Here is a 27,620-nt window from a genome sequence, read left to right as displayed (position 1 = left end):
TTCCCATTGAGAGGAGGGTGGAAGAGGTGGGGCAGTTCACAGCACTTCTGAGCAATTTCAGAACATGGGAGAATATCTCCCGGCTCAGACGAATGCTTGAATCTGTATTGTCACACCATCGACGAGATCATCGAGCCAACCACGGTCCAAATATTCTGCTCTTCAATGGCTATTCTCTGCATAAGGTGTGCAGGGTATTTGGTCGATGGCAATGACCGAAAGCAGCTGGTTTGAATCAGTCTCGCACATTCTTTTTCTTTTGAGTTTGGTGAACAGGCAGCCCACTCTGTTTTGGTGATCCTAGCATGCTTAAGGAATGTGTTCACAATAAAAGCAAGATGAGCAAGCAAGTTATCATCAATTAAGATGAAATTATCACCAAAATGTTGGTGAGACAGTCCAACTATTGATTGCAGAATCTCTTCCCTCTACTGTACAACAGTGAGGTTGCCCTTAATGACCACGTGAGGTTTATGGTGGCCTCAAGTTACGCCACCCCATAATTTCATTCCTCCTCCTCCACCACCACCACCACCACCACCACCACCACCACCACCACCATTCATGTTGCACTTATGGGACATCTTGCCTGAGGTGTTCGATATTACTAGATTGTCTCCAGATATTTTGGCTGTGATCATCAGGACAGAGAGAGATCAAAGTTTCGTCTGGAAACAACACCAAGTGCCAATACTTGGGTGCCCTTTCTGCGTGACTTCTTGCCCATCTGTAACGGAGTCTGTGGTGTTGTGGTGTACGACATAGTGTTCATGTGAAATGGTGATCAAATCATTCACTCATCTCCTAACAGTTTGATGTGATACACAAAATACTGTAGACTCTTCAAATGCAAAATTCAGTTCCTTTGACTTGGAGGTTGTAGATATTGGTTATCCAGTGGACCTGTTGAATGTGAACACTCTGTGCGATGTAACTCGTCAAGATTACCTGTCAGTCAGAATCGATTCCATGTCTGCGCCAGATCGTTTGGACTCCAGTGCACACATCGTGAAACTTCCCCACTTGACGAGCCTTTTACGTGTAATATAATAATGCAGTCCTGCTGACTGGTTAGAAATGTGCTTTGTGCCGTGATGGATGTGCACCGTACAGTTACACAAACGTCTCTAATGTGTGACTACTGGAGCTTCACATTCAACTGAAATGCTGCAATCCATTATAGTGTGGCACTCTACCCGTAGGCAGCATTCCCAGTTAATGAGAGAAATGAAAATAACATTTTAGCAGTGGTGATGCACAACCCATGTGTCTCTACAAGGAAGTTTGGATATGTAAATGGTGTCAGCCAAAAGCATGTTTTGCATATAATATGATGGCATGCTGAAAAGTAATGCCTCTGAATTTTTTATGTAGATTCATTAAAATTTTACATTTGTATTCTTTGAGTCCACATATTTACTGCCCTCTACTGCTAGAGGGCTCCGAATGGTAGTAACGTGGTGGTGTGTAACGTAACTATGTTTGTGTGTGGAAACAGCACACAATGTCAATACTGAGGTGAAGACTGAAAGCACGAATTCAAAAAGTTTGTCCACACATGGCTCACCCTGACCTTCAACAAGACAATGCCAGATCACACACGAGTGCTGCAACATCTGCAACAAGCCGATACCTTATGTTCATCCTCCATACAGTCCCAACTTGGTCCATGCAATTTTCATCTGTTTCCAAAACTTAAAGAACACCTTGAAGGCCTTCGTTTTTGATAGTGATGAAGCGGTGCAAGCAGGGTGAGGTTTTGGCTCTGTCAAAAGAGTCAAACATTCTACAGTGATAGTATCAACAAACTGGTCCCTCATTGGGAGAAATGTATTGGTTTGCCAGGCTGGCCATGTTGAGAAATAAATATGTAGACGTGAAGTATAGAGATACAGTTTGTTTCATTTAAAAAGCTGCAAGGGATTTCACATAAAAAATTTGGGTGCATTGCTTTTCAGCACACCCTCATACATTCCAATACGTTTCATCCTTTCCACATTTCATGCTGTTGACACTTTGCCATCTGCACATCTCATACAAATTTATTCGCCTGGCACCGGCAGCACTAATTCGGGTTACTTGGTTTGTCGCCGGCCGCTTGTGACCTTTTTGTCAGTGACAAGCTTCAAACACATTTACTTTCGCGTGCTTTAATTTTTTTTGGAAATTCTCTATTTTGCTGTATCGTTCCACAAACTCAAATTTTCTTTTCAAGTAACTTCTCTGCAAGTTCTATACTGTTTAATAGTTATCCATGTAAAGGTGTAAATAGTTCCATCACTGTTTTTGCTTAAGGTTGTCCAACGCCAGAATATATCTTGAATGAGGAAATGTATCCCGTACTCGAATCACACAGCAGCTGAATGAGTATGCCATATTTCGTAATTTTCAACAGATTTTAAACTTCAAACTTTAAACTTTAACTGTCCATGCCAGGGTATCATTCCTTCATCAGTTGAGAGGTTTTGACTTAGACTAAATGTTTCTTTAAACTTTCTGGAGAAATAATCAATCACGAATTGCACTTTGAAAAGCCAGTTGGTATTATATGGTTTATTGTTGTTCCCAGAAAAATGTAAAAATGATAATATTTGTCTCAATCGGTTGTGGGACATTGTTTGCAAAATATTGGTGTGTCTGTCAACGGATTCGTTGCCCTGTAATCATCAATCCTTACTTTTTTACAATTCCCATAAGGATAGCAAGCCCAAACCATCTTCTACGTTCGAGGCCCGTAACGTTGAAAAATTTGGCTCTTTTTTTTTTTTTTTTTAAATCCAGTTTCCTTCTATTGAAATTTTGACTGTAATACTTGTTGGTTTCATTGCTAATATATTCAAATAAATCGTTCCCAATATCTAATTCTACAATGTCCATGATGCTCTGTGTATGATTCATCCGAATCCGTTGGCAACCGTAGCATTCGCCGAATTCTTCTTGGACATATTTCACTATCTTCCGACGATTCTGCTTCACTTTCATTTTTTGATATCCAGTGTCTTCTTCCCAAATGGTTAAGTTGTCCAGAATGTCAGACAAGATGTCTGCGTGTTTATCGTAAATAATCATATCGTCTCTTTCGTCTGCCATGATGAAAGTGCACAAGTACTTATAAAAACAAAAAGCTTGTGGATGTGTATAACTTATTGTTATGTAAACGAAACTCCAGCAGAATGAAAAAGATACTGAAGTGCTGTCACCAGCCACTGCATGATACTATGCTCACGACACCACTGTGATGTCACCGGACTGCGAAGTGTTAATAGCTTCATCACACTGACATTCGAAATTGGTAACAGTTCTCTGAACAGTGTCTACAAAAACTGTGAAGTTATACGGCATTTTAGTGGAAGATTTTTTTTGCTCCAGTTGGTTTACATACCATTGAGAAATCAGTCTGCTGTATGCCCCACCTGTCAGTTTGGAAATCTCCTCTGGCTAAGTGTAGTGTATGAACAGTGACCTTGGTATGTTAACTAGTGGTGTGGTCATTTCAAGACTCACATGGTTGGTCACTTTTTTTTATGGAACTCTAAATAACTACAAGTATCTAGAGTTTCTCACAGATATTTGACCACAATTATTAAAAGACGTGCTGCAGGACATAAGGCAACCGAAATGATACCAACGTTACGAATACCCCACCAGTTCCTGACAGGTAATTACAGACCTTCTAACAGTGTAGCATTTGGAGATATCATTTAGGAAACACAAAGTGACTTTTGTGTTCACCAGACATAACACACACACACACACACACACACACATACACACACACACACACACACACACACACACACACACACACACACACACGCGCGCGCGCAACTTGCACACACATCTGCAGTCTCAGAGCTGAAACTACACTGCCTTAATGGCCGAAAGCTTTGATAGTGTGGATATTTTTATTGCGCCTATCGCAGCCCAGCATCTCCGCTATATGGTGAGTAGCAACTTTCCTTCTCTTGTATTGTCATAATATTATATCACACGAACCACACCTCTGTCTCGTATTTGTTTACATTTGGTGTTCTAGGGCAGACATTTGTGGGCCTTCTACTCCTGATGGCGGCACAGTAGTTTGTGGGACTATTAACTTGGTACTGTTTGACTGTGTTATGTCACTGAATCACTTTCTGACAGCTCTTTCCAAAGTTCTAGATAAAAGTACTTCTTAAAACATTCAGCAGCCTAGATCACATGAATATTTCTTTATTTAAGGTAACAGCTTTTGGCAGACTTTGCTGTCAACATCAGGTATTATGAATCAGCACATTATAAAAGGTTTGTTGTAAGTAAAGTATTTAAAAACTTAAAGCACCTTATGCAAATGGTTATGCCCGCATCACAAATGCTTGTTGCATCTCAAAAACACACTACACAGTAACACATCTGTTTATGTAAACTGGGCCAATGTAAAGTGGACACATTTCATAACAAAATGATTTTTGAAGACCTGAAGATGGCAGCAAAGTCTGTCAAAACAGGTTGTCTTAAATAAAGAAATTTTTATGCAATTTAAGCTATTAAATGTTTTTAGCAATTAAGAGATTGCACCTTTGGTATTCCCAACATGCTTCTGGAGCTGACCTTTCGTTATTGTATTCATCTCCTTCAGCAGTTCTATTTACAGTTCTCTTTAGCCTCGGGAATAGAAAGAAGTCACAAGGAACCATGTCCAGTGAATACAGTGGCTGAAGCAACATAGCAGTTTGTTTTTGCTAAAAAAGCATGAACGAGCATTGAGGTGTGGATGGGAATATTGTCGTGATGGAATTTCCATGAGTGGTTTTGCCAAAATTCTGATCGTTATCTTCAGATTGCTTCACGCAAACAGTGTGTAATTTCTAGGTAGTATCACTTATTGACCATACAACCATAAGACAGGAAATCATGATGCACTATCCCATTGTAACCGAAGAAAACAGCGAGAAGAACCTTCAGGTGTGACATGTGATTGAACTACTTGAATCCCATCCCCCTCTTCAGTCATGGTTTTTCTGTCGTTTTCCATTGGGATGGTTGGTCTTCTGTTTCAGTGTCATACCTGTAAGTCTGTGTTTCATGACCTGTTATAACCTTCTTTGTAAGTTCTGTATTGTTATCAACTTCATTCAGCAGTCCCTGGGCGATGTGTAAGTGACACTGTTTTTGGTCAGAAATCAACAAGTTTGGAACAAACTTTGCTGCTACACATTTCATGTCCAAAACGTCTGAAAAATTGCTTGGCATGAGCAAAAGTATGTGCTGACATCATTAGGAAGCTCTCTAATGGTGATTTGATGATTTTCCAGAAGCATTTTCCATACTTCTTCCACATTGTAGTCAGTAATCGACTTATTAGGGCATCCGGAACAGTTGACGTCTTCAGCGTCTTCTCGATCCTCTTTGAAAAGTTTTCACCAAGAGCCACAGTCAACATTTTGAATGTGATGCTACACTTCTTCCATTTTTCAAAAAAAAAAAAATTAAAGCATATTCCTTGATCCATCTTGTTCAAAAGTAAAAATTTGCCAAGCACTTGAAAAAACAGTTACAACCTCCTTGACTGTTAACAATAAACTAAACATTCAAAACACCTGAATTGAATTTCACCTGGTCCTTCTCCAAAACCGAAGCCACTCTCCTGGATGTTGACCTTCATCTTGTTGAAGCTCACATCCACACCTCTGTCCACATCAAACCCACAAACAAACAACAGTACCTTCACTTTGATAGCTGCCATCCATTCCACATAAAACGCTCCCTTCCCTACAGCCTAGGTATTCGTGGCAAACGTCTCTGCTCCAGTGACGAATCCCTCAACAATTACACCAATAACCTGACCAGTGCTTTCCTCTCCCGCAACTATCCTGCAGACCTTGTCCACAAACAGATCTCCCGAGCAATACATTCCTCCCTGTCCAACAACGATGTTCCTACCCCCAGACCACACAGAAGTATCCCCCTTGTCACCCAATATTATCCTGGCCTCGAATACATCAACAAATTACTCGCCAGGGATATGACTTTTTCCAAGTCAAGTCCTGAAATGAGATCATCACTTGACAATATTCTCCCCACACCACCCAGAGTTGCCTTTGCACTCCTAACCTCCGTAACATCCTTGTCAAACCCTACAATATTCCCAGACCACCTTCTCTACCCAGCGGTTCCTACCCCTGTAACCGACCCTGCTGCAAAACCTACCCCATGCATCCCCCCACAACCGCCTATTCTAGCCCCGCTACTGGTAAAACATACACAATTCAAGGCAGGGCCACATGTGGAACAACACGTGTCATTTATCAGCTGACATGCCTGCACTGCACAGCCCTTTACATCGGTATGACGACAACTAAACTGGCTGAGTGCGTGAACGGGCACAGACTGTCTAGGAGATGTCCAATACCCAGTAGCAGAGCATGCCCTCCAGCATAATTCCAGGGACCTCGGAACCTGCTACACCGTATGTGCCATTTGGCTTCTCCCACCCAACACCAGTCCCTCGGAACTGCGGAGATGGGAACTTGCACTCCAACACATCCTTTCATCCCGCCATCCCCCTGGACTGAACCTAGGTTAACCAGCCTCACTCCCATTTACCCTTCAGTCTTCTCCTCTTTCCCTTTCCTTTTAGCCATTCACGCATCTTTTCATCCTACATAGTTGTGTTTATCTTTATACTATATACCTCTTTACTTCTGTATGCATCCTCTTTGGTTTGAAGCTGGCACAGTACTTACAGTAGAATATCTTTGGCTTCCCTCTGACACACAAGCTACCCTCCATGTTTACCTTTCCCCTGTTGCTTCATAATCTGGTTTGTGAGTAACTGAATCCACTTTCCCTCCTTCCCCTCTCTCCTCCCTGACGAAGGAACAAAGTTCCGAAAGCTAGGATACGTAAATTTTCTGTTCTGTTATGTGTATCTATCGGCTGTACTGAGCTGAGGTAAGTACTGGCCAGCCCCTCTATCTCTTTGTTAATATTTGTTTCACATCTATATATGAGATTTTCCATTAATCATTTAAAACACCTGAAAATGCAAACATATGTCAGGAACAAGTGTACCAATGAGGTAATTATTTTTAATCGGCTGTATAGAGCCCACGAAATTATAAAATTCCTGTTACTTTTTGATCACGCCTCGTATATACACTGCGTGACAAAGAAATTTGAAATAAATGAGAAAGGGAGGAGAGAATGAAATGTAACTTCACAGGTTGGGAGGATATTTGATGTTATTTCAGTGATCACAAAAACGAGTCGAATTTACATAGAGGTAGAAAGCACGGGCCCACTTATCTGTATGAAATTGCACCATCTGACCCGGCTGCACGCACCGATTTGTTTGGGAAGATCATTGTAGAGCTGAGGCAAGCCGGTACACAACTGTCGTAACTGAGCCTCGATGTCCCGAATACTGACACTGGGATGTAGTCGACATCCCCTATACATATTCTATGACAGGCATAGCTTTGGATATTGTGGGCCACAAGAGGTCCCAGCACAACACAGACAGTCAGTAGACACACGTGCATTTTGTGGAGGAGTATTGTCGCGTTGAAAAATGGCAGCACAATACTGTCGTACGACAGGTAATACGTAGGATGCGGGGTGTCCGTTGTGTACACTTTTGCTGTTGGAGTTCCTCGAGTCACAACCAGCCGTGACCTGAAGTCGTACCCGACGGGTCCTCACACCATGATGCCAGTCCGCCGCTCGTGGTCTCGCGGTAGCGTTCTCGCTTCCCGAGCACGGGGTCCCGGGTTCGATTCCCGGCGGGGTCAGGGATTTTCACTTGCCTCGAGATGACTGGGTGTTTGTGTTGTCCTCATCATTTCATCATCATCCAGGAAAGTGGCGCAATTGGACTGAGCAAAGATTGGGTAATTGTACGGGCGCTGATAACCACGCTGTTGAGCGCCCCACAAACCAATCATCATCATCATCACCATGATGCCAGGAGTAATGCCTCTGTGCCTCTCCGAAGCACGAGTACTGGAAGAACAGAACTTCTCCCCGTACCGCTGCCATACTTGTGCCCATTCCGGGTAGTGCAGAATTGAAATGCATTGCCAAGCACAATGTGATGCCACTAGCAGTCCTCACTTCTCGGTCCCGGGGCCATTCCCGTCGCAGACATTTGTGGTGCGGTGTCGGGTGTCGGCATTAGCCTGTGCGTGCACGCCAATTCGCTAGTCTGACTGTCACTAGCCTCTGAACCGATAGTGCAGGAGGATAAAGACTGTTGCAGAGACATCATTACTTGTTCGCATATGGCAGGCACAGGTGTGAAAGGTTCGAGGCGTGCTCGGTGTAAGTTACGGCAGTGCTCCTGTGTGGCGGTCAGACGTAATCGACAGGATCCTTGACGACAAGTATGGCTGTCCTCACGGTCCTGTGCAGACTGAAACTGGGCCACTGGCACCTTCGAGTCCCCACAAATCTGGATACGGCAGAGTTCTACTGGCCGGCGGAGTGGAGACGTGCGGTGAGGCCCCTTTCAAACTTTGTTAGATACTGCCCGGTGGCTGTTCCACCTACAGACAGCTACACAAATCATTTACACACTTGCTGATGTTGTGTACCTGTACAAAGTTGCACTGATATCGGACTGTATCTTCTGGGTGATTAACTTTTTTCTCATAATTATTTGTAAAATAATTAGTGTGAAAAGGGGCAAGAAATTTAAAGTGATTTTATGTTGTAGTTATGATACAATTATTAGTATGTGGAAATTTAGATTAAAGAAACCGAGGTCTTTCAGTTGGAAGAACTCTATCAAATATCAGTAGAGTTCTTGCTGTCGGTCATTGAATTTTGAGAGTAGGAGATTCGTGAGGACTATGGGCAGTTATATTTGCTCCATAACAGCACAAGAATAATGTGTCAAAGTGGCACTGGATCCTGAACAATAAAAGGGTTGGTTCTCAACTTGAGAAGTAAATAAATTCTGTTAAAGTGCCTCATTCTGTAGCTGAATGATTAGTACGGCAGACTGCCGTGTGGGAGAGCCCAGGTTCAATTCCCGGCCAGGTCAGAGATTTTATCTGCTCGAGTACTGGGTGTTGTGTTGCCTCGTCATCATTTTGTCATTATTGGCCTGCAATTCACCGAAGTGGCATCAATGATCCCAAATGGAGTCATCCAGCCAAAAGTGTCGTATGACCATTTCATTCCATTTCAGTTTGTTTCTATTAAAGTTCTGTAACACAATGAATCACATAAATTTAGAGGCTCTCAATTCAACTAAACATGTAGGGATTACAAATACAAACCCCTTAAACTGGAACCATCATAAAGCAAATATTGTAGTGAACCAAAGACTGCATTTCATTGGCAGTACACTTACAATATGCAAGAAATCTACAGAATATGCAACAAATCTTCTGAACAGACTGCATACACTATGGGATCCTTACCACATGGGACTGGTGACAGACATCAAAAAAATTCAATGAAGTGCAGCCCATTTTTTATAATCACTAAGCAAGGGAGAAAGTGTTACAGGTATGATAAGTGGATTGGGGTGGGAATCATTGAAACAAAGGTATCTTTCGTTGTGGCAAGATCTTTTCACAAATTTTGAATCACAGACGTTCCCCTCCCAATGGCAAAATATTTAGTTCATCCCGGCCTACATACGAAGGAGTGACCATTGCAGTAAAATAAATTGGAGCTTGGATGAAAAGATTTAGGTGTTCATTTTTCACATGGGCTATTAGAGAGTAGGAGAAGCAATCTGAAAGTTGTTGATGCTAAGCACTGAAGTGTTAACTGCAGAGTAATCATGTAGATGTAGATCATGACCAAGTGCTTTTGGTCCGTAGCAAACCTTTGAAGTGAATTACCTAGATAGTTATTAAGGAACGTACAGTTTCACAGTGAGTCCCAGCCATTGGAAAGTCGACATTTTTCACATTAACAAATCATAGTCAGAGGTGGTGAAAAAAAAATGTAATCCTGACTGGAGATTGAATCCGAGATCTTTGGATTTGTAGCATGGTTCTTACCAATGGAGCTACATAGTCACACCACAAAATGTAAATACAAGTTGTGAGAGAAAAGGCACATTAACTCAGTTTACCAGACACCTCAACTACTGCTCTTGTATGGCTGCTGTGTTGGTAACACCAGTGCTATACAGATACTTTAGTAAAAAAGCAGCACTAATATTCAATTGAATCTTGATAAGACTTCAAAGTGATGCTAAGATAAGCAATTTGTTTAAAAAGCAATGTACATTTTCACACTTTGTCAGACCATAAATGTAGTATTCTGGGCCTACAATATCAGTGGGTCACAGATGTACAAAGGCAAGTCATACAAAGAGCTGAGTGTAAAAATTTGTGGGGTATGAAATGGGATGATCAGATAGGCACAATCGTAGGCAGTGGTGGGATGACTGACTAGTTTCAGCAACTGAGTGGCAAGTCAATTGTTTTTTCATGCAGTGTTTTTTCCAGTTGAATGAAATTGGGCTACAACCCTGTCTCATTCCCTTCTCAATCAGTGCTTCCCTTCCATGCCTATTGACTCCTATTAACTACCCTCTGGTTTCTGTATAAGTGTTAAATAGCCTTTCACCATGTATTTTATCTATGCTACCTTCAGAATTTCAAAGAGAGTATTCCAGTCAACATTTTCAAAAGCTTTCTGTAAGTCTACAAAAGCTCTAAGCGAAGGTTTGTCTTTCCTCAATGTATCTTCTAAAATAAGTCGTAGGGTCAATATTGCCTCACGTGTACCTACATTCCTCCAAAATCCTAATTGCACTTCCCCAAGGTCAGCTTCTATAAATTTTTCCATTCTTCTGTAAAGAATTTGTGTTAGTATTTTGCAACCATGGCTTGTTTAACTTGTAGTTGGTAACATTCACACATGTTAGTACCTCCTTTCTTTAGAATTGCAGTTATTATATTCTTCTTGAAGTCCAAGTATATTTTTCCTGTCTCATACGTCTTGCACACTAGATGGGAGAGTTTGGTAATGGCTGGCTCTTCTAAGTCTATCAGTAGTTGTGATAGAATATTGTCTACTCCGGGGGCCGTGTTTTGATTTATATCTTTCAGAGCTCTGTCAAATTCTTCTCGAAGTATCATATCTCCCGTCTCATCTTCATCTACGTCCTATTCCATTTCTACAGTATTGCCTCAAATTCCTCTCTCTTGTATAGAGGAGATCTCATTCCACCTTTCAGCTTTCCCTCCTTTGCTTCGGATGATTTTCCATCTGACCACTTGATATTCATAAGGCTGCTTCTCTTTTCCGCAAAGACTTCTTTAACTTACTGTACGCAGTATCTATCTTTTCCCTGGTGAAATATGCTTATAAATCCATACATTTGCTCTCTAGCCATTCCTGTGTACCCATTTTGCTCTTCCTGTCAGTATGATGTGTTAAATGTTTGTATTCCCTTTTGCCAGCTTCATTACCTGCATTTTTATGTTTTCCTCTTTCATCAATTAAATTCTGTATTGTGTTATCCAAGGATTTTTATTAGGCCTTGTCTGTTTACGTATTTGATCCTCTGCGGCCTTCACTATTTCATCTCTTAAAGTTAAAGCTACCCATTCATCTTATACTGTATTCCTTTCTCCTGTTATAATCAACCATTGCCTAATTCTCTCTCTGAAACTCTCAGCAACATCTGGTTCTTTCAATTTATCCAGGTCCCATCCCCTGAATTTCCTTCCTTCTTCTAATTTCTTCAGTTTTAATCTAGAGTTCATATTCAATAAAGTGTGATCATAGTCCATATCTGCCCCTGGAAATGTCTTAAAATTTAATATATGATTCCTAAATCTCTCCCTGACCATTATATAATCAAACAGGAACCTTCCAGTGTCCGCAGTTCATATTCGCCAACTATTTCTCCTTCTTTTCCTTTTCCTACTATTGAATTCCAGTCCCTCATCACAAATTTTCATCTCCCTTAACTATCTGAATAATTTCTTTTTTCTTATCATATATTTCTTCAATCTCTTCATCATCCGTGGAGATAGCTGGCATACAAACTTGTACTATTTTGATGGGTGTGGGCTTCGTGTCTCTTGGCTATGATACTACTTTCAGTATGCTGCTCATAGCAGCTTAGCTGCATACCTACTTTTTTTCTTAGTTCTTAAACCTACTCCTGCATTAGCTATATTCACCTGATCAGAAGTGCTGTTCCTCCTGCCACCAAACTGCACTAATTTCTGTAAAACTTATTCCATTCCATTGTGGCAGGGTGGTACAGCAACCAGTTTCAAATTATATCAGAATAAAAACGATCTTGGTTGTGAAATTATGTAATGTCACTAATGCCTTTCACACTTTTGGGGCATCGTCAGAGTTTATAAAAAGAGCTGCATATGAAACCCATCTGTCATATAGCCTTTATACAATTGAAAAAGGACACAACAGTAATTGGATGGGTTTCACATCCAGTTGTTGTTATACAATCCGATGATGTTCCAAAAGGATGAAACACATTGTTGATATTAATAATTTTGCAACCAAGACTATTTTTATTGTGAAACTGCCTAACTTCCATTATATCTAACTTCAACCCATCCATTTCGCTTTCAAAGTTTTCTAACCTACCCACCAGGGATTTGGGATTCCAAGCTCCGATCTGGAAAATGCATCTTTTGTGTTTCAATTCCTCTCATGACTAACCTCGTGACTATTCCCACCTGGAGATCCAAATGGGGTCTATTTTACCTCAGTTACGGTTGTACCTGTGGTAGAGGCTACCCTTATCATTTAGGCACACAAGCCACCACAGTGACTGCAAATTCCATGTTCCTACAGATCTCTCCCAAATGGATGGAAGAAATGATATTAAACTAACTACAGTTTGCACAGGGACATACAAGGGGGGACCCAAAATAACTGGAATTTCTTTCTAGAGAGCATATACTTTATTGTTTTCAAATACAACCTTAATATCCTTCGAAGTACTCTCCATTAGCATTAATACTTTTGTCCAAACGTTCATTCCAGTGTTCGAAGCACCTTTTAAATTCATCCTCATTGATACCTGCTAGCTCTTTCATGACACTGCGTTTCACCTCTTCCACATCCACAAAATGCTTCCCCCTCAAGTCTCTTTTCATCCTCGGGAATAGTAAGAAATCTGAGGGTGCTAAATCCAGCAAATAGGGCATGTGGGTCAAGGTAGTCGTCTTCGTTGAGGCCAAAAACTGGAGAACGCCGAGAGCCGTGTGTGCGGGAGCGTTGTCATGGTGCAGGAACCACACGCCAAAATCCAACAAAGCCAGACGTTTTTGCGAGAAACTTCTGCAAAGCCATTTCATAACCTCCAAATAGAATTTTTGGGTTACTGTCTGGTTTTCAGGGACAAATGCAAAGTGTACGATCCTTTTGTTGTCAAAAAAACAGATCAACATTGTTTTCACTTGTCGAGCTTTTTTTGGTCGCGGTGAGCCAGGTGACTTCCATTGTGATGACTGTTGTTTACTTTCTGGATCGTACCCATAGCACCATGACTCATTACCTGTAATGATTTTGTTGAAAAAATGTGGATCATCTGTGAACACGTCCTTCATTTCAAGACGATCCCTTTGATCTCCGGTAAGAAGCTTGGCACAAATTTTGCTGCCACTCTTCGCATCCCCAAGTCGGCGGTCAAGATGCGCTGAATTGAGCTCCAGGACAACCTGGACGAGTTCTCGAGTCGGTCAATTGTCCTGCGTCGATCTTCACTGAAGAGATCACAGATTTTGTCGATGTTGTCGCTGCTTCAAGCAGTTGAAGGTCGACCAGAATGGGGCTGATCTTCAACCACCATTTCTCCCTTTTCAAACCGAGAAAACCATTCGTACACTTGCATTTTACTAAGAGCACGGTCTTTGTAGGCTGTCAGAGTCATCGCAACATTTTCTGCTGCGTTCTTGCCGAGCGAGAAACAAATCTTCACTGCCGCACGTTGTTTGTAAGAACTAGCCATTTCCTCGTGTCACGTCTGCACTGCACGCACACTCAAAGAAGTGCAAAAGAAACCACACTTCCCACTGTCGGGTGACACCGCGTGGCAGAATGACTCGGCAGAGCTCCTACCACGACCCTCTGGTGGCGCAACCTGCTATTACGAGTACACGATGTGCAGAATTACGATTCTGGTTACTTTTGGGTCCCCCCTCGTATATGTAGTCATTCAGTGATAAAGTGGGGGCATACTCTGTCACGTACTTCACAGTGGTTTTCAGGGTATCGACACAGGTGTAAAAATTGATCCACAATTTAAATTTCTCACAGCCTCTGCGAGTACCAAGAGATTCGAAATCTTCAGGAGCAACCTCACGAGACATCCCGTTGTTATCAAAGTAGCCAAATTTATGCACGAGCTGAAATTTACTTCCACAACTGTGGATATCCACAGAGTCACAATATACAGAAACATTTTTGGAGCTTCACAGCACTGCATTACCTGCAAACCTGCAGTTACAGTATTACGGTGCGGGCAAAGGGTCCCCGGGCCGATTCGGCATGTCGGGTTTCTTTTTCTGTCCACAGCTGTGCGCACTGCTGACCTCCAGACAGGGTGCGGCACCCGCGGAAGTGGAGCCGGCGCTGGAAGCGGGGGAGCTGCACGCCCACGCGCAGGCACAGCCCCCGGGCACGGAGCCTCCGCGCGGCTCGGCGGTGCCGCCCCGGCCGACCGGGGGATACCGGAGGAGTGCCGCACCGCCTGCCCAGCTGCCACTCGGGGCACCGGCCGTTGCCGGCAGTGGCGCCCCACCCGTCAGTGCGCGGGGAGCCCAGCCGCAGCCTCGCGACGTCCAGATGAAGGTTTTCCGCGAGCACGAGGGCTCGACCAGCTCCGTGGAGGGCGCGCCGGTCGAGAACCCTCTGGCTGCGGCCGTGGCGGCAGCGTGTGTCGGCCCGGAAGAGCAGCCTCGAGAGGCGGCGGATAAAATGTAATGGCCTGTGGCAGTCCTACTGGGCTGCAGTCACTGTACAACCGGAGAGAAGTCTTGTGACTTGTCTATCAGAATACTAGACTATTGTATAACATCATTCCAGTACCCTTATTATCATTCTTTTTTTTATCCTTTTTCTCATTTTCATTCTTTCTCTTGTGTCTTGCAGCTGGAAAGCGTGAGCAGCGGTGGGATGTTTCGAAACTTCTTTTTGTCCCCCCCACCCCTCTCCGTGATTTAACTCGTATATTTTACAGGCGAATGTTAGCATTGTGCCTCTTCCTGTTAACTCGTTATTGCTCTTTCTTCCATTTCTTCTCCTTTTCTTTTTTTTTCCTTCTTGCCGTTGTCTCTTCTTCTTTGTCTTCTTCTTCCCTCCTACCTCCTGCAACATTTTGTATAACACAGCCACATTATCCATACTTTCAAATACTGTGCCCCAATCTCCTCCTACTTATAATGTGCCAAAGACAGCCTGCTGTGAAAATAAACACAAAAGCAAAGCAGCACACTGTGGGTGAAAGTAAAGATGCAAAATTTGAGGGAAAGAATGTGAAACAAAATTTAAAATGAAATCGCAAAACAAAATTAAGTAATTGAAATGCGAGAGGAAGCAAGAGGAAGACAAAGTGTGCATAGAAAGTTCATCTTTAAACTTGAGTATTCATTACTTTCTTGCCTAACAGACATGGATTCAGTGTTATCTACGTATCCCTCATTTCTTGCCTGCTTGCACTTTTGAAGGGAACCACTTGTGTATTTGTTAACCCGTGATTGTTACTCGTAAACATTTTTTTGTTCTCGTCACATTTGCACTCGAGTGTTGCTGTTTCTCACATTTGATGCAAAGGGGCTTTTCATAGATTAATATATGGCTTATTATTTTTGTAATCTTTTGTATAATGTATCTATAGAAATTGTTCATACGCCATTTGAATTGTGAAAATCTTTTCAGTAGCCCTGTGTGTCTACAAATATTTATCCAGAGTGTATATAAAATCATATCGTGCTTAAACATCGGATAATTAATGGCTTTTTATATTCACTGCATAGTAAGTAAAGCAGGCCCACATGTGGGAAATCGGTGTTCAAAATGCATTCTATATTAGTGTAATTGCCTTGGAATTATTTTTTAAAGTACAACTCTGCATTATTGTATCGCGTCATATGTTCTGGCTGTACAGTACTGTATTGTGGTAGAGCATCTGTAAGAGAAGTGAAAATATTGACCAGTTTGTTTTCAGCTACATCATTTGAGAAAACAGGATTCCATGGAAGATTTTGCATACATTATGGACTATTTACTAGAAAATATTTTGAAGCAATAGCTCCGTCATCTGTACAGGGAGTTTTGTTAATTGAGCAATCTGTCAGTTAACACTGGAAGAATTCATTTTTATAGATGGGTAGATTTACTTCGTGGTGCTTCAAATAGATTCATCCGTATGTAATTTGAAGTGTAAAAGTTCTCAGAGTAATTCCTCAGAATAAGAATATTTGTTATTCGGTTATTGGTAGAATGTTAAAATGTAAATGTATTGTTGCAGATTACAGGGGTATTCGTTGAATGGCAAATAATAACAGAATACGGGCAGAGAAGATGCATAATTCGTTTGGGATTGAGCGTGGACTGGAGATGTGTTAAGTAATCCTGTAATTTTAAATATGCACATGTAAATAAGATATGCATAATTTGTGTGTGTGTGTGTGTGTGTGTGTGTGTGTGTGTGTGTGTGTGTGTATATAGCTACTGGCTGTAAATATCAAAGCAGAGAGTGTACAATATTGAATTCCCATTTTTAGAGTTGTCATATTTTGAATGAATGCTTGAACGGAGAGCTACTCTACAAAAAGTAATGGCTGGGGTCTTTTCTTAGTGTGTTCCCTGCCTTGATGTCAGTTTTGAATTTATGTAATGCAATTGGTAATGTGACAAATTTTCAATTAGTATGCCTAGCTCTCAACAGTTTATAAATAATTATCCCTGCATTCCAATTCAATTTGCATTTTAAAATCAACATCAAAGTCTTTTTGTGAAGTAAAATTGTACTTAAGGATCATTTTCTCTTATCTATGTAGTCCATATTGCACATTTGCCCATGCTCGTATATTGGTTGCGAATAATTCCATTTTTCACCAGTAAGACTATTGTTCATTATGACCAGTAGTATTTTTAGTCGATCAACTATAAGCCAGACAGTGTGGATGTTCACAGCTCATATTGTCAAATGTTTAGTATCTGTTTGAGAGCGATTTGTAGATGGAGTGGTTTAAATGCAGCTACATATTATTATTCTGATCGTAAGAAAGTTTTCTGAAGGTAAGGAGAATATGTTGCCTGTTATTTGTCTAACTGAAAATAACTTACGTAAATGAGCAAGCTTTCGGAGCCAGTGGCTCCTTCTTCTGGCTGAAGGGTTGAAGAAGGAACGGGGATGAAGGAAAAGGACTTGTGAGGATTAGGAGAGTTTGGAAAAGTTGCCGACAACCACAAGTCATGGGAGACTTACCAGACTGTGTGAGAATGAAAGACTGATTATTGGAGACTACACCAGACAAGTTACGAAAACCAGAGAGCTTAAAGGTAAAAGATAGAATAGTAAGCAAGTCATAGATTACTGACAAAATATCATCCAAGAATTGATAAGAGTGGCAAGCTAAGAGCATTGTATGTGAAACAGGTATAGGGTAGGGAAAAATAGACAGATCAGGAAACAAAATATATAGAAAATGAAAAGAGGTGTAGAAAGGAATAGTTACTGGGAAGAAATGCTGAGGCTGGAGAAACTAATGTAAATGAAGGCCACGTGGGTGGCGAGAACTGAGCACATGTTGTAATGCCAGTTCCCACGAGTGATGTTCCGAGAAATGGGTATCGGGTCAAAGGATTGAGATAGCACGTGTGGTGAAAAAGGCTGTGAAGTCACAACTGTCATACTGTGTAGCACGCTCTGCAACAGGATATTGTCTGTTGCAAGTATACACCCTTTGTCTTTCCTTATTCGTGCTAACTAATAACTTGGTGGTAGTCATACCTACGTAAAAGGCCAAGCATGTGTGAAATGACACATGTTGTGTACTAGCAGTTATGTAAAGAATTTACATTTGTATAACTACCACCAAGTTATCAGTTAGGGTGAATGTACTTAGAGGGTGTATACTGGCAACACAGAATATCTTGTTGCAGAGCATGCTCTACAACATACAGATGTGACTTCAGTGCCTGTTTCTCAACAAACGCCATCGGGATTCTGCCTCCAGACACAAGTTTCTCAGAACTTTGATGCTGGTAACTGGTGTAACGTGTCTGTGGTTCTCACTCCCCACCTGCTCATAATTTACATTAATTTATTTGGCACCATCATTTCTTCACTCCCTTTTAGTTTTCTGTATCTTTCATTTTCTGACCTGTCTATTTTTCATCCCCCCCCCATGTCTGCCACGTATTAATCACTTAGCCTTCTACTCTTATTAATGCTTGCGTGATGTTTGTCAGTAATCTCTGTCTTGCTTCTTTATTACCTTACCTTCCACTTTTAACCTCTTAAGTTTTTCAAACTCATTCAGTGCAGTTCCCAACAACCGGTCTGCCCCTCTCATCTCATTCAGTAAGTCTCCCCTAACCTGGGATTCTGGGCAACTTTTCCAAACCCTTCTCATTTCCTAAGCCTTGCCAGTGCTTTTCCTTTATCCCACTTCCTTCCCCTTCAGCCCTTCTGCCAGAAGGACGAGCCACTGGCTCTGAAAGCCTGCACATTTACCTGAGCCTTATATATTTTCTCCTGCTGCAGCTTGGAGAGCAGATTTTTATCCATCCAATTACATTATATTTTCAAAAATCAATTATTTCCATGAGAGCATGTCGGTGGAGGTATTTCCCCTGTCAGTAGTCTTGTTCCAGCTGCGTGCGTGCTTTCTGAATTCCCCCGACATCCAGTTTTCAGTCGGTAAAATTCAGAAGTCTTCAGGCCAGTAGTCATTGCCAACGAGCATTCTTTACTTTTGTGTGTGTTTTTATTAAACTCTTCTTACCGTTTCGGCGTAACCTACAACTACTACTTCTCCTGCGCCAAACTTGCCAAAACGCCAATGTCTTCAGTTACTATTTCCTTTACACATTCCAATCTCTTGTCTGTCCCTCCACAGCTCCTTCTAAATATTATGGATGTATTTTCGTGTTGTCTCATCACATGTCCCATCATCCTATCCCTTCTTGTTGTGAATCTTTTCCACATATTCCTTCCCTTGCCAATTCTGCAGAGAACCTCCTCATTTCTTACCTTATTGGCCCATTTAATTGTCTACATCACCACACATCAGTCACACTTCATTACTCTTCTTTTTCAGCTTCTACTCAGTCCACAATCCACTTAGGTTTAATACTGTGCTCCAAATGCACATTTTCATTTTTGTCAAATTGTGGGTGACTCCTGCCAACTGCCCCCAAGGCAGTCCGCCTGTGGGGTGGGAGTCAGTTCTGTCACTTGCTGCCTTGCTGCCCCCCCCTCCCCCCCTCCCCCCCCCCCCCTCTTAACATGTCTCAGAAATAACTGCAGTTTGTGCTCACTTACGGTTTTAATATGTCTTCCTCTTTGTGTATCAGTTTCTGGTTCTGAATATTCTCCAATAGATACAGCATACTGTATTTACATCATCTCTTATTTAGAACATAGTGAGAAATTTAGTTTAAATTACATAAATATTTCTTATTACTTCTGGACTAGTAAGTGGATTTTCTCCAAAATGCATTACAAATTATGTGGTATGTTTATTCTAGTTTTGTGCTGAAAAAGGCCTTGTACACAAATTTTGGAATTCCTTATATTTTGTATTATTATTATTATTATTACTACTACTACTACTACTACTACTACTACTATTACTGAACTCTAACTATTGTTGTTTAAAATTTAGTTACAACATATTCACTCACATGAGAAATGGTTGAGTCCAGAAAGCTCAGTCACTAATTAGGAGTGACCCATAAAAACCTTGTTAAGGAATTTGTACATGTCGTTGGACATGTCTTTGATGCCCAGAGCCTCAGCATTATTTTCTCAATTTAAAAAAAAAAAAAAAAACAAAAAAAAAACTGCCAAGATAATCATCTTCAGTAATCTTTGAGCAGAGAGAGCGTGGAAGAAGTGCAGCAGTTGCACAGAGAGGTACTGGGGAAGAGTAGGAGCAACACAGTTTCCATTCTCGGTATATCCGTCGCTGTTGCCATCATATTTACATGCAATTTCTATAATTATAGTTTTGTTGCCTGTTCTTAGACGTTCCAGTTACTAGCAAAATTTTTCTATATATACCACACGTATGTGGAAAAGAGAGGCCTGAAAGAGTAAAAGAGGTGCTTCACTATTGTATTTGTTTGGGATTGTTTGAAGTGTGTTATTGTACCTCCACTATCACTGAGAATCTCTACTGTTTGTTAATGCAACTTGACATTTTTCCAAGTCCCTTACCCCCATCCCCCATCCATTCTGGTAACATCTTACCACCTTACTAGTCAAACAAAAGAAGAAGTTAGGTATAGTGTTATACATTTTGCAAATTTTTCGCCATTGTACAATAGCAGTGTAAAGTCAGGAGATTGCAATTTATCATAAATGTTATTTCTTATTGTAATTAGTTTGTAAGTGATATCATTCCAGTAATCACCTCCATGCTTATCAAGCAGTCATTCGTGTTTAACCCTAGCAGTACCAACGCATTTTCCATAATGTGTACTACCAAGGGGGAGGGGAGGGTGGGATACTTTACACCCACCAGAAAAAATTTTAAAACCAAATTTTGTTAATTGTCATTAACCTTTATTAACAACATATTTTTAAATAGATACTGTTGTATAAGTAGACTCCAGGGCCTGAAAATATCTTAGCACGATCTCAGCAATATCATCACATTTTCCACAATGTGTATGACAACGAGAAGTGTACTTTATATAGTCATAGAAAAGTTTTAAAAAACACAAATTTTGTTGATTTTCATTGTCTTTTTTTTTTCACAACATACTTTCTAAAGATGTATAGATGTGTAAGAAGGGTCCTGAACATGAAAATGTGAAGACATATGTTGTGAAAATGCACATTCACTACTTCAACTTAAATTTTTTGGTTAGGTTTTACTGAAAAATTTAAAACCGTTAGCAATTTGGTATAGGAAATCATTAAAGTGTGGGTATAAAGTACAGGCTAAATTGCAATGTTTTCAAAAGCTGAGAATGAAGTAGCTGCCCTACCCCCGCCCTATTGGTATTGTGAAGTTTAAAGAATATTTTCTTATTTGTGTTTAGTGTATCAGAGATCTTGTATTAGTGTTAAGAAAAATGTTTGTACTAATTTTGTTACTCATAAAGGTGCACTATGTACTTAAGGGAAAAGTGAATCAGTCAGTATAACATTGTTTGTATTACTTTCATTTCTGCATACTGTGCTTTTTTATAATGTGCTTATTGAAGCTTTCTCATGTAAGTGTAGCCATTTGCTTTCGGATACATTTTGTAAGATTTCTGGCTGTTTCTATTAGTCTCATTCATTGACATTACTGCAGAGCTTTCTGTAAATACTTGATATCTTAAAATTTACAACATCCGTTGCTCAATTAGTATTACATTGCTCACTGAGTATTCTGCTTGCGGTGAACTCCAGAAAAAGTTTGCCGGTAACTTGCTTCCTATTGAAGGTATAGTTCCTATACTATTATTTGTAGATACTATGTAATTTAATAGCACAAATTCTCATTCACAATCTGTCAGGAATTATTAGGATTTGAGAAAAATAGTTTATGGGGTGGAGTGTGTTTGACGATAAATCCGATCTGACATCGTAATCGTTGAGGGACTCCTGCATGGAATAAAATTGCTTTTAATGAAAAGCACTGACTGGAGGATGAGTACAATAATAAATTCAACAATACAAACTGCTAATGTAATGCTACGGCATCAGAAGTGCATGAGCACTTACAAGTTCAAATTTTCTGTCCTGAGAGCCTAACTATTGAACACTTCTTTTTAAATGCCTTTGTCTCAAATCACATCACCTCTCTGTTATGTTACTAAATTACTTTTTACCTTTCGTAGTGACTTAGTTGGTTTGGTTTCCTTTCCTTTTCCTACACTCTTTACAGGTTGCACCCCTTAATACTGAAGTGACCAAACAGAATATTGTGAGAACAGTTCACAGCTGAATGCTGCAAGTTAGACCAAACTGTTTGGGTTTCTTTGGTATTCATGTATTAGACTTCTTATTTTGACCATTTTATCACTCACACATTTCTGTAACAAAAGGAATTTCCATGCAAAGTACCAACTTTTACGCTGTACTTTTTTCTTCTCAATTGCAGTAATATTAATTGTGACAAGTGTCTGCAGAATTGTTAATAAGATCCTTTATTAGGGCATGTCATTGAGAGCAGAATACTTTACATTACTTTGGTGTATCTGATAGCAAGTAGGTGCTACATGGTTCATTCCTTAGTAATAATGTATTGTGGCATATTGTCTGTGTGAATCGTGTCAGATATTCGAGACACTCTCGAGGAATAATGTCTGTCGCATGCCAAATTTGACAAGAATGTTACAAAGTGTCATTCCTAAAGTTTTGATGTGAAACATTTTAGAGCATCTTAGTAAATGTTTGGCTTCCACAAATATCACAACTACTCAAAAAGCCGTAGTATTACTTATTAGGTGCCAAAGTGTATTATTTGTAGTTGTAGCCCAAATGGAGGACTTGTGCAGAAACTGGTGGATACACGTACTCTTGAGCTACTCGACGGTGTAGAAGATAAGGCAAAGAAAACACTACGATCTATCTTTTCGTATTTCAGTTCTCAGATCAAAACTTAGAAATTTGCAGTCTAGATAATTTCCTTGTGATTTTCATTGAATTTCTTGAAGATTATTTGCACATTTTAATTGTTGCATTGACTGTTTTATTTTTATATGTAAAAAGAATATTATGTGACAAATATATAAGTTTGTAAATAAAATATTCCTGAAATACTTAAAATTGTTCTTTGGTAATAACTAAACATTGGCTATTAAATTACTTTGGGATTATGGAAAAAATAAGAGGTTGATTAATTGATATGTTAATAGTAAACTAAGGAGGTCCAATATAAACAGTGGCATAATAAAACTGTTTTTCACAATGCAAGACAGCTATTGAGCAGCAAATAGGTATGTGGGCAACACGTTGAAATGAAATTTCACTATCAAGGTCAAGTTCTTTGTTAGAATGTGTGTGCACACACTGCAGCATTAGAGTAGTAGTGGAGAGGGAGAGGTGGAGGCCAGTGGGAATTCATAGGCAAGGGTTTGTAGCATATTCTACATCTACATCTACATTTATGCAAGCCACCCAACGGTGTGTGGCGGAGGGCACTTTACGTGCCACTGTCGGTACCTCCCTTTTCTGTTCCAGTCGCGTATGGTTCGCGGGAAGAAAGACTGTCTGAAAGCCTCTGTGTGCACTCGAATCTCTCTAATTTTACATTCGTGATCTCCTCTGGAGGTATAAGCGGGAGGTATAAGTAGGGGGAAGCAATATATTCGATACCTCATCCAGAAACGCACCCTCTGGAAACCTGGCGAGCAAGCTACACCGCGATGCAGAGCGCCTCTCTTGCAGAGTCTGCCACTCGAGTTTGCTAAACATCTCCGTAACGCTATCACACCTACCAAATAACCCTGTGACTTAACGCGCCGCTCTTCTTTGGATCTTCTCTATCTCCTCCGTCAACCCGATCTGGTACGGATCCCACACTGATGAGCAATAATCAAGTATAGATCGAATGAGTGTTTTGTAAGCCACCTCCTTTGTTGATGGACTACATTTTCTAAGGACTCTCCCAATGAATCTCAACCTGGTACCCGCCTTATTAATTTTATATGATCATTCCACTTCAAATCGTTCCGCACGCATGCTCCCAGATATTTTACAGAAGTAACTGCTACCAGTGTTTGTTCCGCTATCATATAATCATACAATAAAGGATCCTTCTTTTTATGTATTCGCAATACATTACATTTGTCTATGTTAAGGGTCAGTTGCCACTCCCTGCACCAAGTGCCTATCCGCTGCAGATCTTCCTACATTTCGCTACAATTTTCTAATGCTGCAACTTCTCTGTATACTACAGCATCATCCGCGAAAAGCCGCATGGAACTTCCGACACTATCTACTAGGTCATTTATATATATTGTGAAAAGCAATGGCCCCATAACACTCCCCTGTGACACGCCAGAGGTTACTTTAACGTCTGTAGACGTCTCTCCATTGATAACAACATGCTGTGTTCTGTTTGCTAAAAACTCTTCAATCCAGCCACACAGCTGGTCTGATATTCCATAGGCTCTTACTTTATCAGGCGACAGTGTGGAACTGTATCGAACGCCTTTCAGAAGTCAAGGAAAATAGCATCTACCTGGGAGCCTGTATCTAATATTTTCTGGGTCTCATGAACAAATAAAGCGAGTTGGGTCTCACACGATTGCTGTTTCCGGAATCCATGTTGATTCCTACAGAGTAGATTCTGGGTTTCCAAAAACTATATGATACGCGAACAGAAAACATTTTCTAAAATTCTACAACAGATCGACGTCAGAGATATAGGTCTATAGTTTTGCGCATCTGCTCGACGACCCTGCTTGAAGACTGGGACTACCTGTGCTCTTTTCCAATCATCCTCTAGAGAATTGCGGTACACGGCTGTTAGAAGGGGGGCAAGTTCTTTCGCGTTCTCTGTGTAGAATCGAATTGGTACCCCGTCAGGTCTGTTGAGTGATTCCAGTTGCTTTTCTATTCCTTGGACACTTATTTCGATGTCAGCCATTTTTTCATTTGTGCGAGGATTTAGAGAAGGAACTGCAGTGCGGTCTTCCTCTGTGAAACAGCTTTGGAAAAAGGTGTTTAGTATTTCAGCTTTACACGTGTCATCCTCTGTTTCAATGCCATCATAATCCCGGAGTGTCTGGATATGCTGTTTCGAGCCACTTACTGATTTAACGTAAGACCAGAACTGCCTAGGATTTTCTGTCAAGTCGGTACATAGAATTTTACTTTCGAATTCACTGAACGCTTCACGCATAGCCCTCCTTACGCTAACATTGACATCGTTTAGCTTCTGTTTGTCTGAGAGGTTTTGGCTACGTTTAAACTTGGAGTGAAGCTCTCTTTGCTTTCGCAGTAGTTTCCTAACTTTGTTGTTGAACCACGGTGGGTTTTTCCCGTCCCTCAGTTTTACTCGGCACATACCTGTCTAAAACGCATTTTACAATTGCCTTAAAATTTTTCCACAAACACTCAACATTGTCAGTGTCGGAACAGAAATCTGTTAGTTAGTCTGAAATCTGCCTTCTATTACTCTTGCTAAACAGAGAAACCTTCCTCCCTTTTTTTATATTCCTATTAACTTCCATATTCAGGCGATGCTGCAACGGCCTTATGATCACTGATTCCCTGTTCTGCACTCACAGAGTCGAAAAGTTCGGGTCTGTTTGTTTACACAGGGTGTCTACGACCCGGGACAACCGGGAGATCCGGGAAAAACCCGGGATTTTTTTCACCCGGGAGACAACCGGGAAAAACCCGGGATATTTTTAGAATTTCGGGAATTTTTCATTGTTTTAGTTTTCAGTTAAATTTTTGTAATTTTGACTAGTAAGAACCGACACGCTAACAAAGGATATTACTGTATCCCGCTACTGCAGAATAATACTTCAACAATAAAACATAAACGAGAGAAAAAAACGAAAATAACTTAAATTGCAAAGGAAATGCGCCATATACGACGACGACACAAGTGCTCATGCAAGCGTCTGCCGACTGAAAATGTGTCAAAGGCTTTAGGAAGACTATGCAGTGCTTCATAACAACAAATTGCCCCCAATGAGCGTGAAGTCGCAACTGTTTACATTCGATTTGTTTTAGCAGTTAACGCGCGGGCTCATACGCATGCGCAGTAGAGTCACGTTTGAGTAGTAGATTCTCCCGCTTCTGTCAACAGGAATGTGGCTGTTGGCTGTGCAAGCAGTCGCAGCAAGCAGCTAGATACTTCCGGGAAAAGGGGGCGCCTAATTCATATTATTGAGGGGAAAAAACTTGTTTCACAAAGCACCTAGCATCCAGCGCACATTTGCCTATCAATTAGTCATATGATTTTGAAACGCTTCTCTGTTGGTATTTGAACACATTTTAAGTTGATTTCTGAATGAATCATAAGCTGACTTTTGAATGCATGCATAGTGTACGTGATGTCTCTGTCAGGAGAATCCTGGTCGCATCTAGAAATAAACTTTCCACAGACAAAAGGGGACGGGGCTATACGAGCTGAGTGGAGTAAAGCCGAATGGATGAATGGCAATCTCTGTCTGATTATGTGGCTGATTGGGTGTGGGAATGATCAGCATTGTTATAATTGCTAGCGAAATCAATAGATTCATACTATCAGAATGGAAATAAACGACTGACAGGAATAACAGGTGAGAAAGATTATGTATTATCTTCTCGGTGTGTCCAAGAAAATGAAGTTTTGACAGAAAATGTTTGGCCAGATCGCTACACTAGTAAGGACCAGTAGTACAGTCCCCGGCTACCAGCCGCATGGAAGTAACGCGGAAAACGTGTTGTACGAACACGTAAGAACGCCTAACCGGAGAATAATTGCGGGGGAACTAAACCAGTGATTCTGGCAGGGTTAGTGAAGTTAATCGGCGAACAAATTTTGACAGTGGCAGCAATAGCTACAGAATTGGTGATGACAGGATTGTTTGTTAGAACGAGGACGGAGAAGAAACGAGGACATCACACAAATTATGGAAGAATAAGACGATTACAAATTTATATAAAAATTTCGTAATGCTAGTTTTCGATGTCATGCTAGAGAAGCTGGTGCATATGAATGAAACGTGAAACTATTTCCTAACATAAACCTTTTTGCTTGTAGTAGGCCTAATAGGCATTTGATATTGATACTTATTGGATTATATTCTGTCGTGTTATAAAAATGACCATTTGTGCCAAAACAGTCTCGTTTATTTGGTGTGTTATAAAAGTGCTGCCGTATTAGAAAGGCCTATTTTGTTTTATCTAGCAGACAGTGACAAAATAGACGTAATCAGATCGAGAAACCACACCAGTCTTGGGTATTATTTGTATTAACAGCTTTTTCAGTATTAGATAACTACATTTCGATTTTCCATGTAGCAAAACGTTTGACAAACTTTGATGAGGTAAAAGATTCTTTCACAGAAAGGAAAACACGCCATGTAAAGCTGTAGCAAGATTAGAGAGAAAAATGCTAGGAGCTAAGGTTTGAAGAAATGTGTAATTTCTTGCTTATCTCTTGTCAGTACTGATTTTATATATTCTATATTTAATTTTAGGACACACAAAACAGCAAGTTATTAACTAATGGGCAATGAAGAGTTCAGATTTTCCGAAGAGTTCTTGTTCTCTCGATTACAAATAATCCCGCCCGCTATTAATTGCGAGATTTTTTTTTAAGAGAGGCAGGCTGCCAAACCGGCCGACTGGGAGCAGGAGAGGCACCAGGACATTTCAGTTTCCACTCTCCTGAATATAGTTTGGACGTGCAGTAGAAAAATGCTTTATGAAGAGGCATGGAACTGCACTTGGGCATACTTAAGACCAAATAATATGTCTTACGTTTCCTCGAATACATACGTTTTATGTTTCA

At 40.7% G+C, this 27,620-nt stretch overlaps 1 protein-coding gene across 1 annotated transcript in view; it reads left to right on the top strand.

Annotated features, from left to right (window-relative positions):
* The window catches only part of LOC126109424 (TBC1 domain family member 5), a 161,462-nt gene extending 146,546 nt beyond the window's left edge, over positions 1–14,916 (top strand). Inside the window, exon 14 of the mRNA XM_049914458.1 lies at positions 14,509–14,916. Within this exon, the coding sequence (XP_049770415.1) occupies positions 14,509–14,916 (408 nt within the window). The remainder of the gene's footprint in view (positions 1–14,508) is intronic.
* The last annotated feature ends 12,704 nt before the right edge of the window (positions 14,917–27,620 follow it).

Source organism: Schistocerca cancellata, chromosome 12 (assembly GCF_023864275.1).
Source record: "Schistocerca cancellata isolate TAMUIC-IGC-003103 chromosome 12, iqSchCanc2.1, whole genome shotgun sequence".
Classification (NCBI taxonomy): Eukaryota; Metazoa; Arthropoda; class Insecta; order Orthoptera; family Acrididae; genus Schistocerca; species Schistocerca cancellata.
Note: the sequence above shows the minus strand (reverse complement) of the source record. Positions and strands in the feature narration are given on the sequence as shown.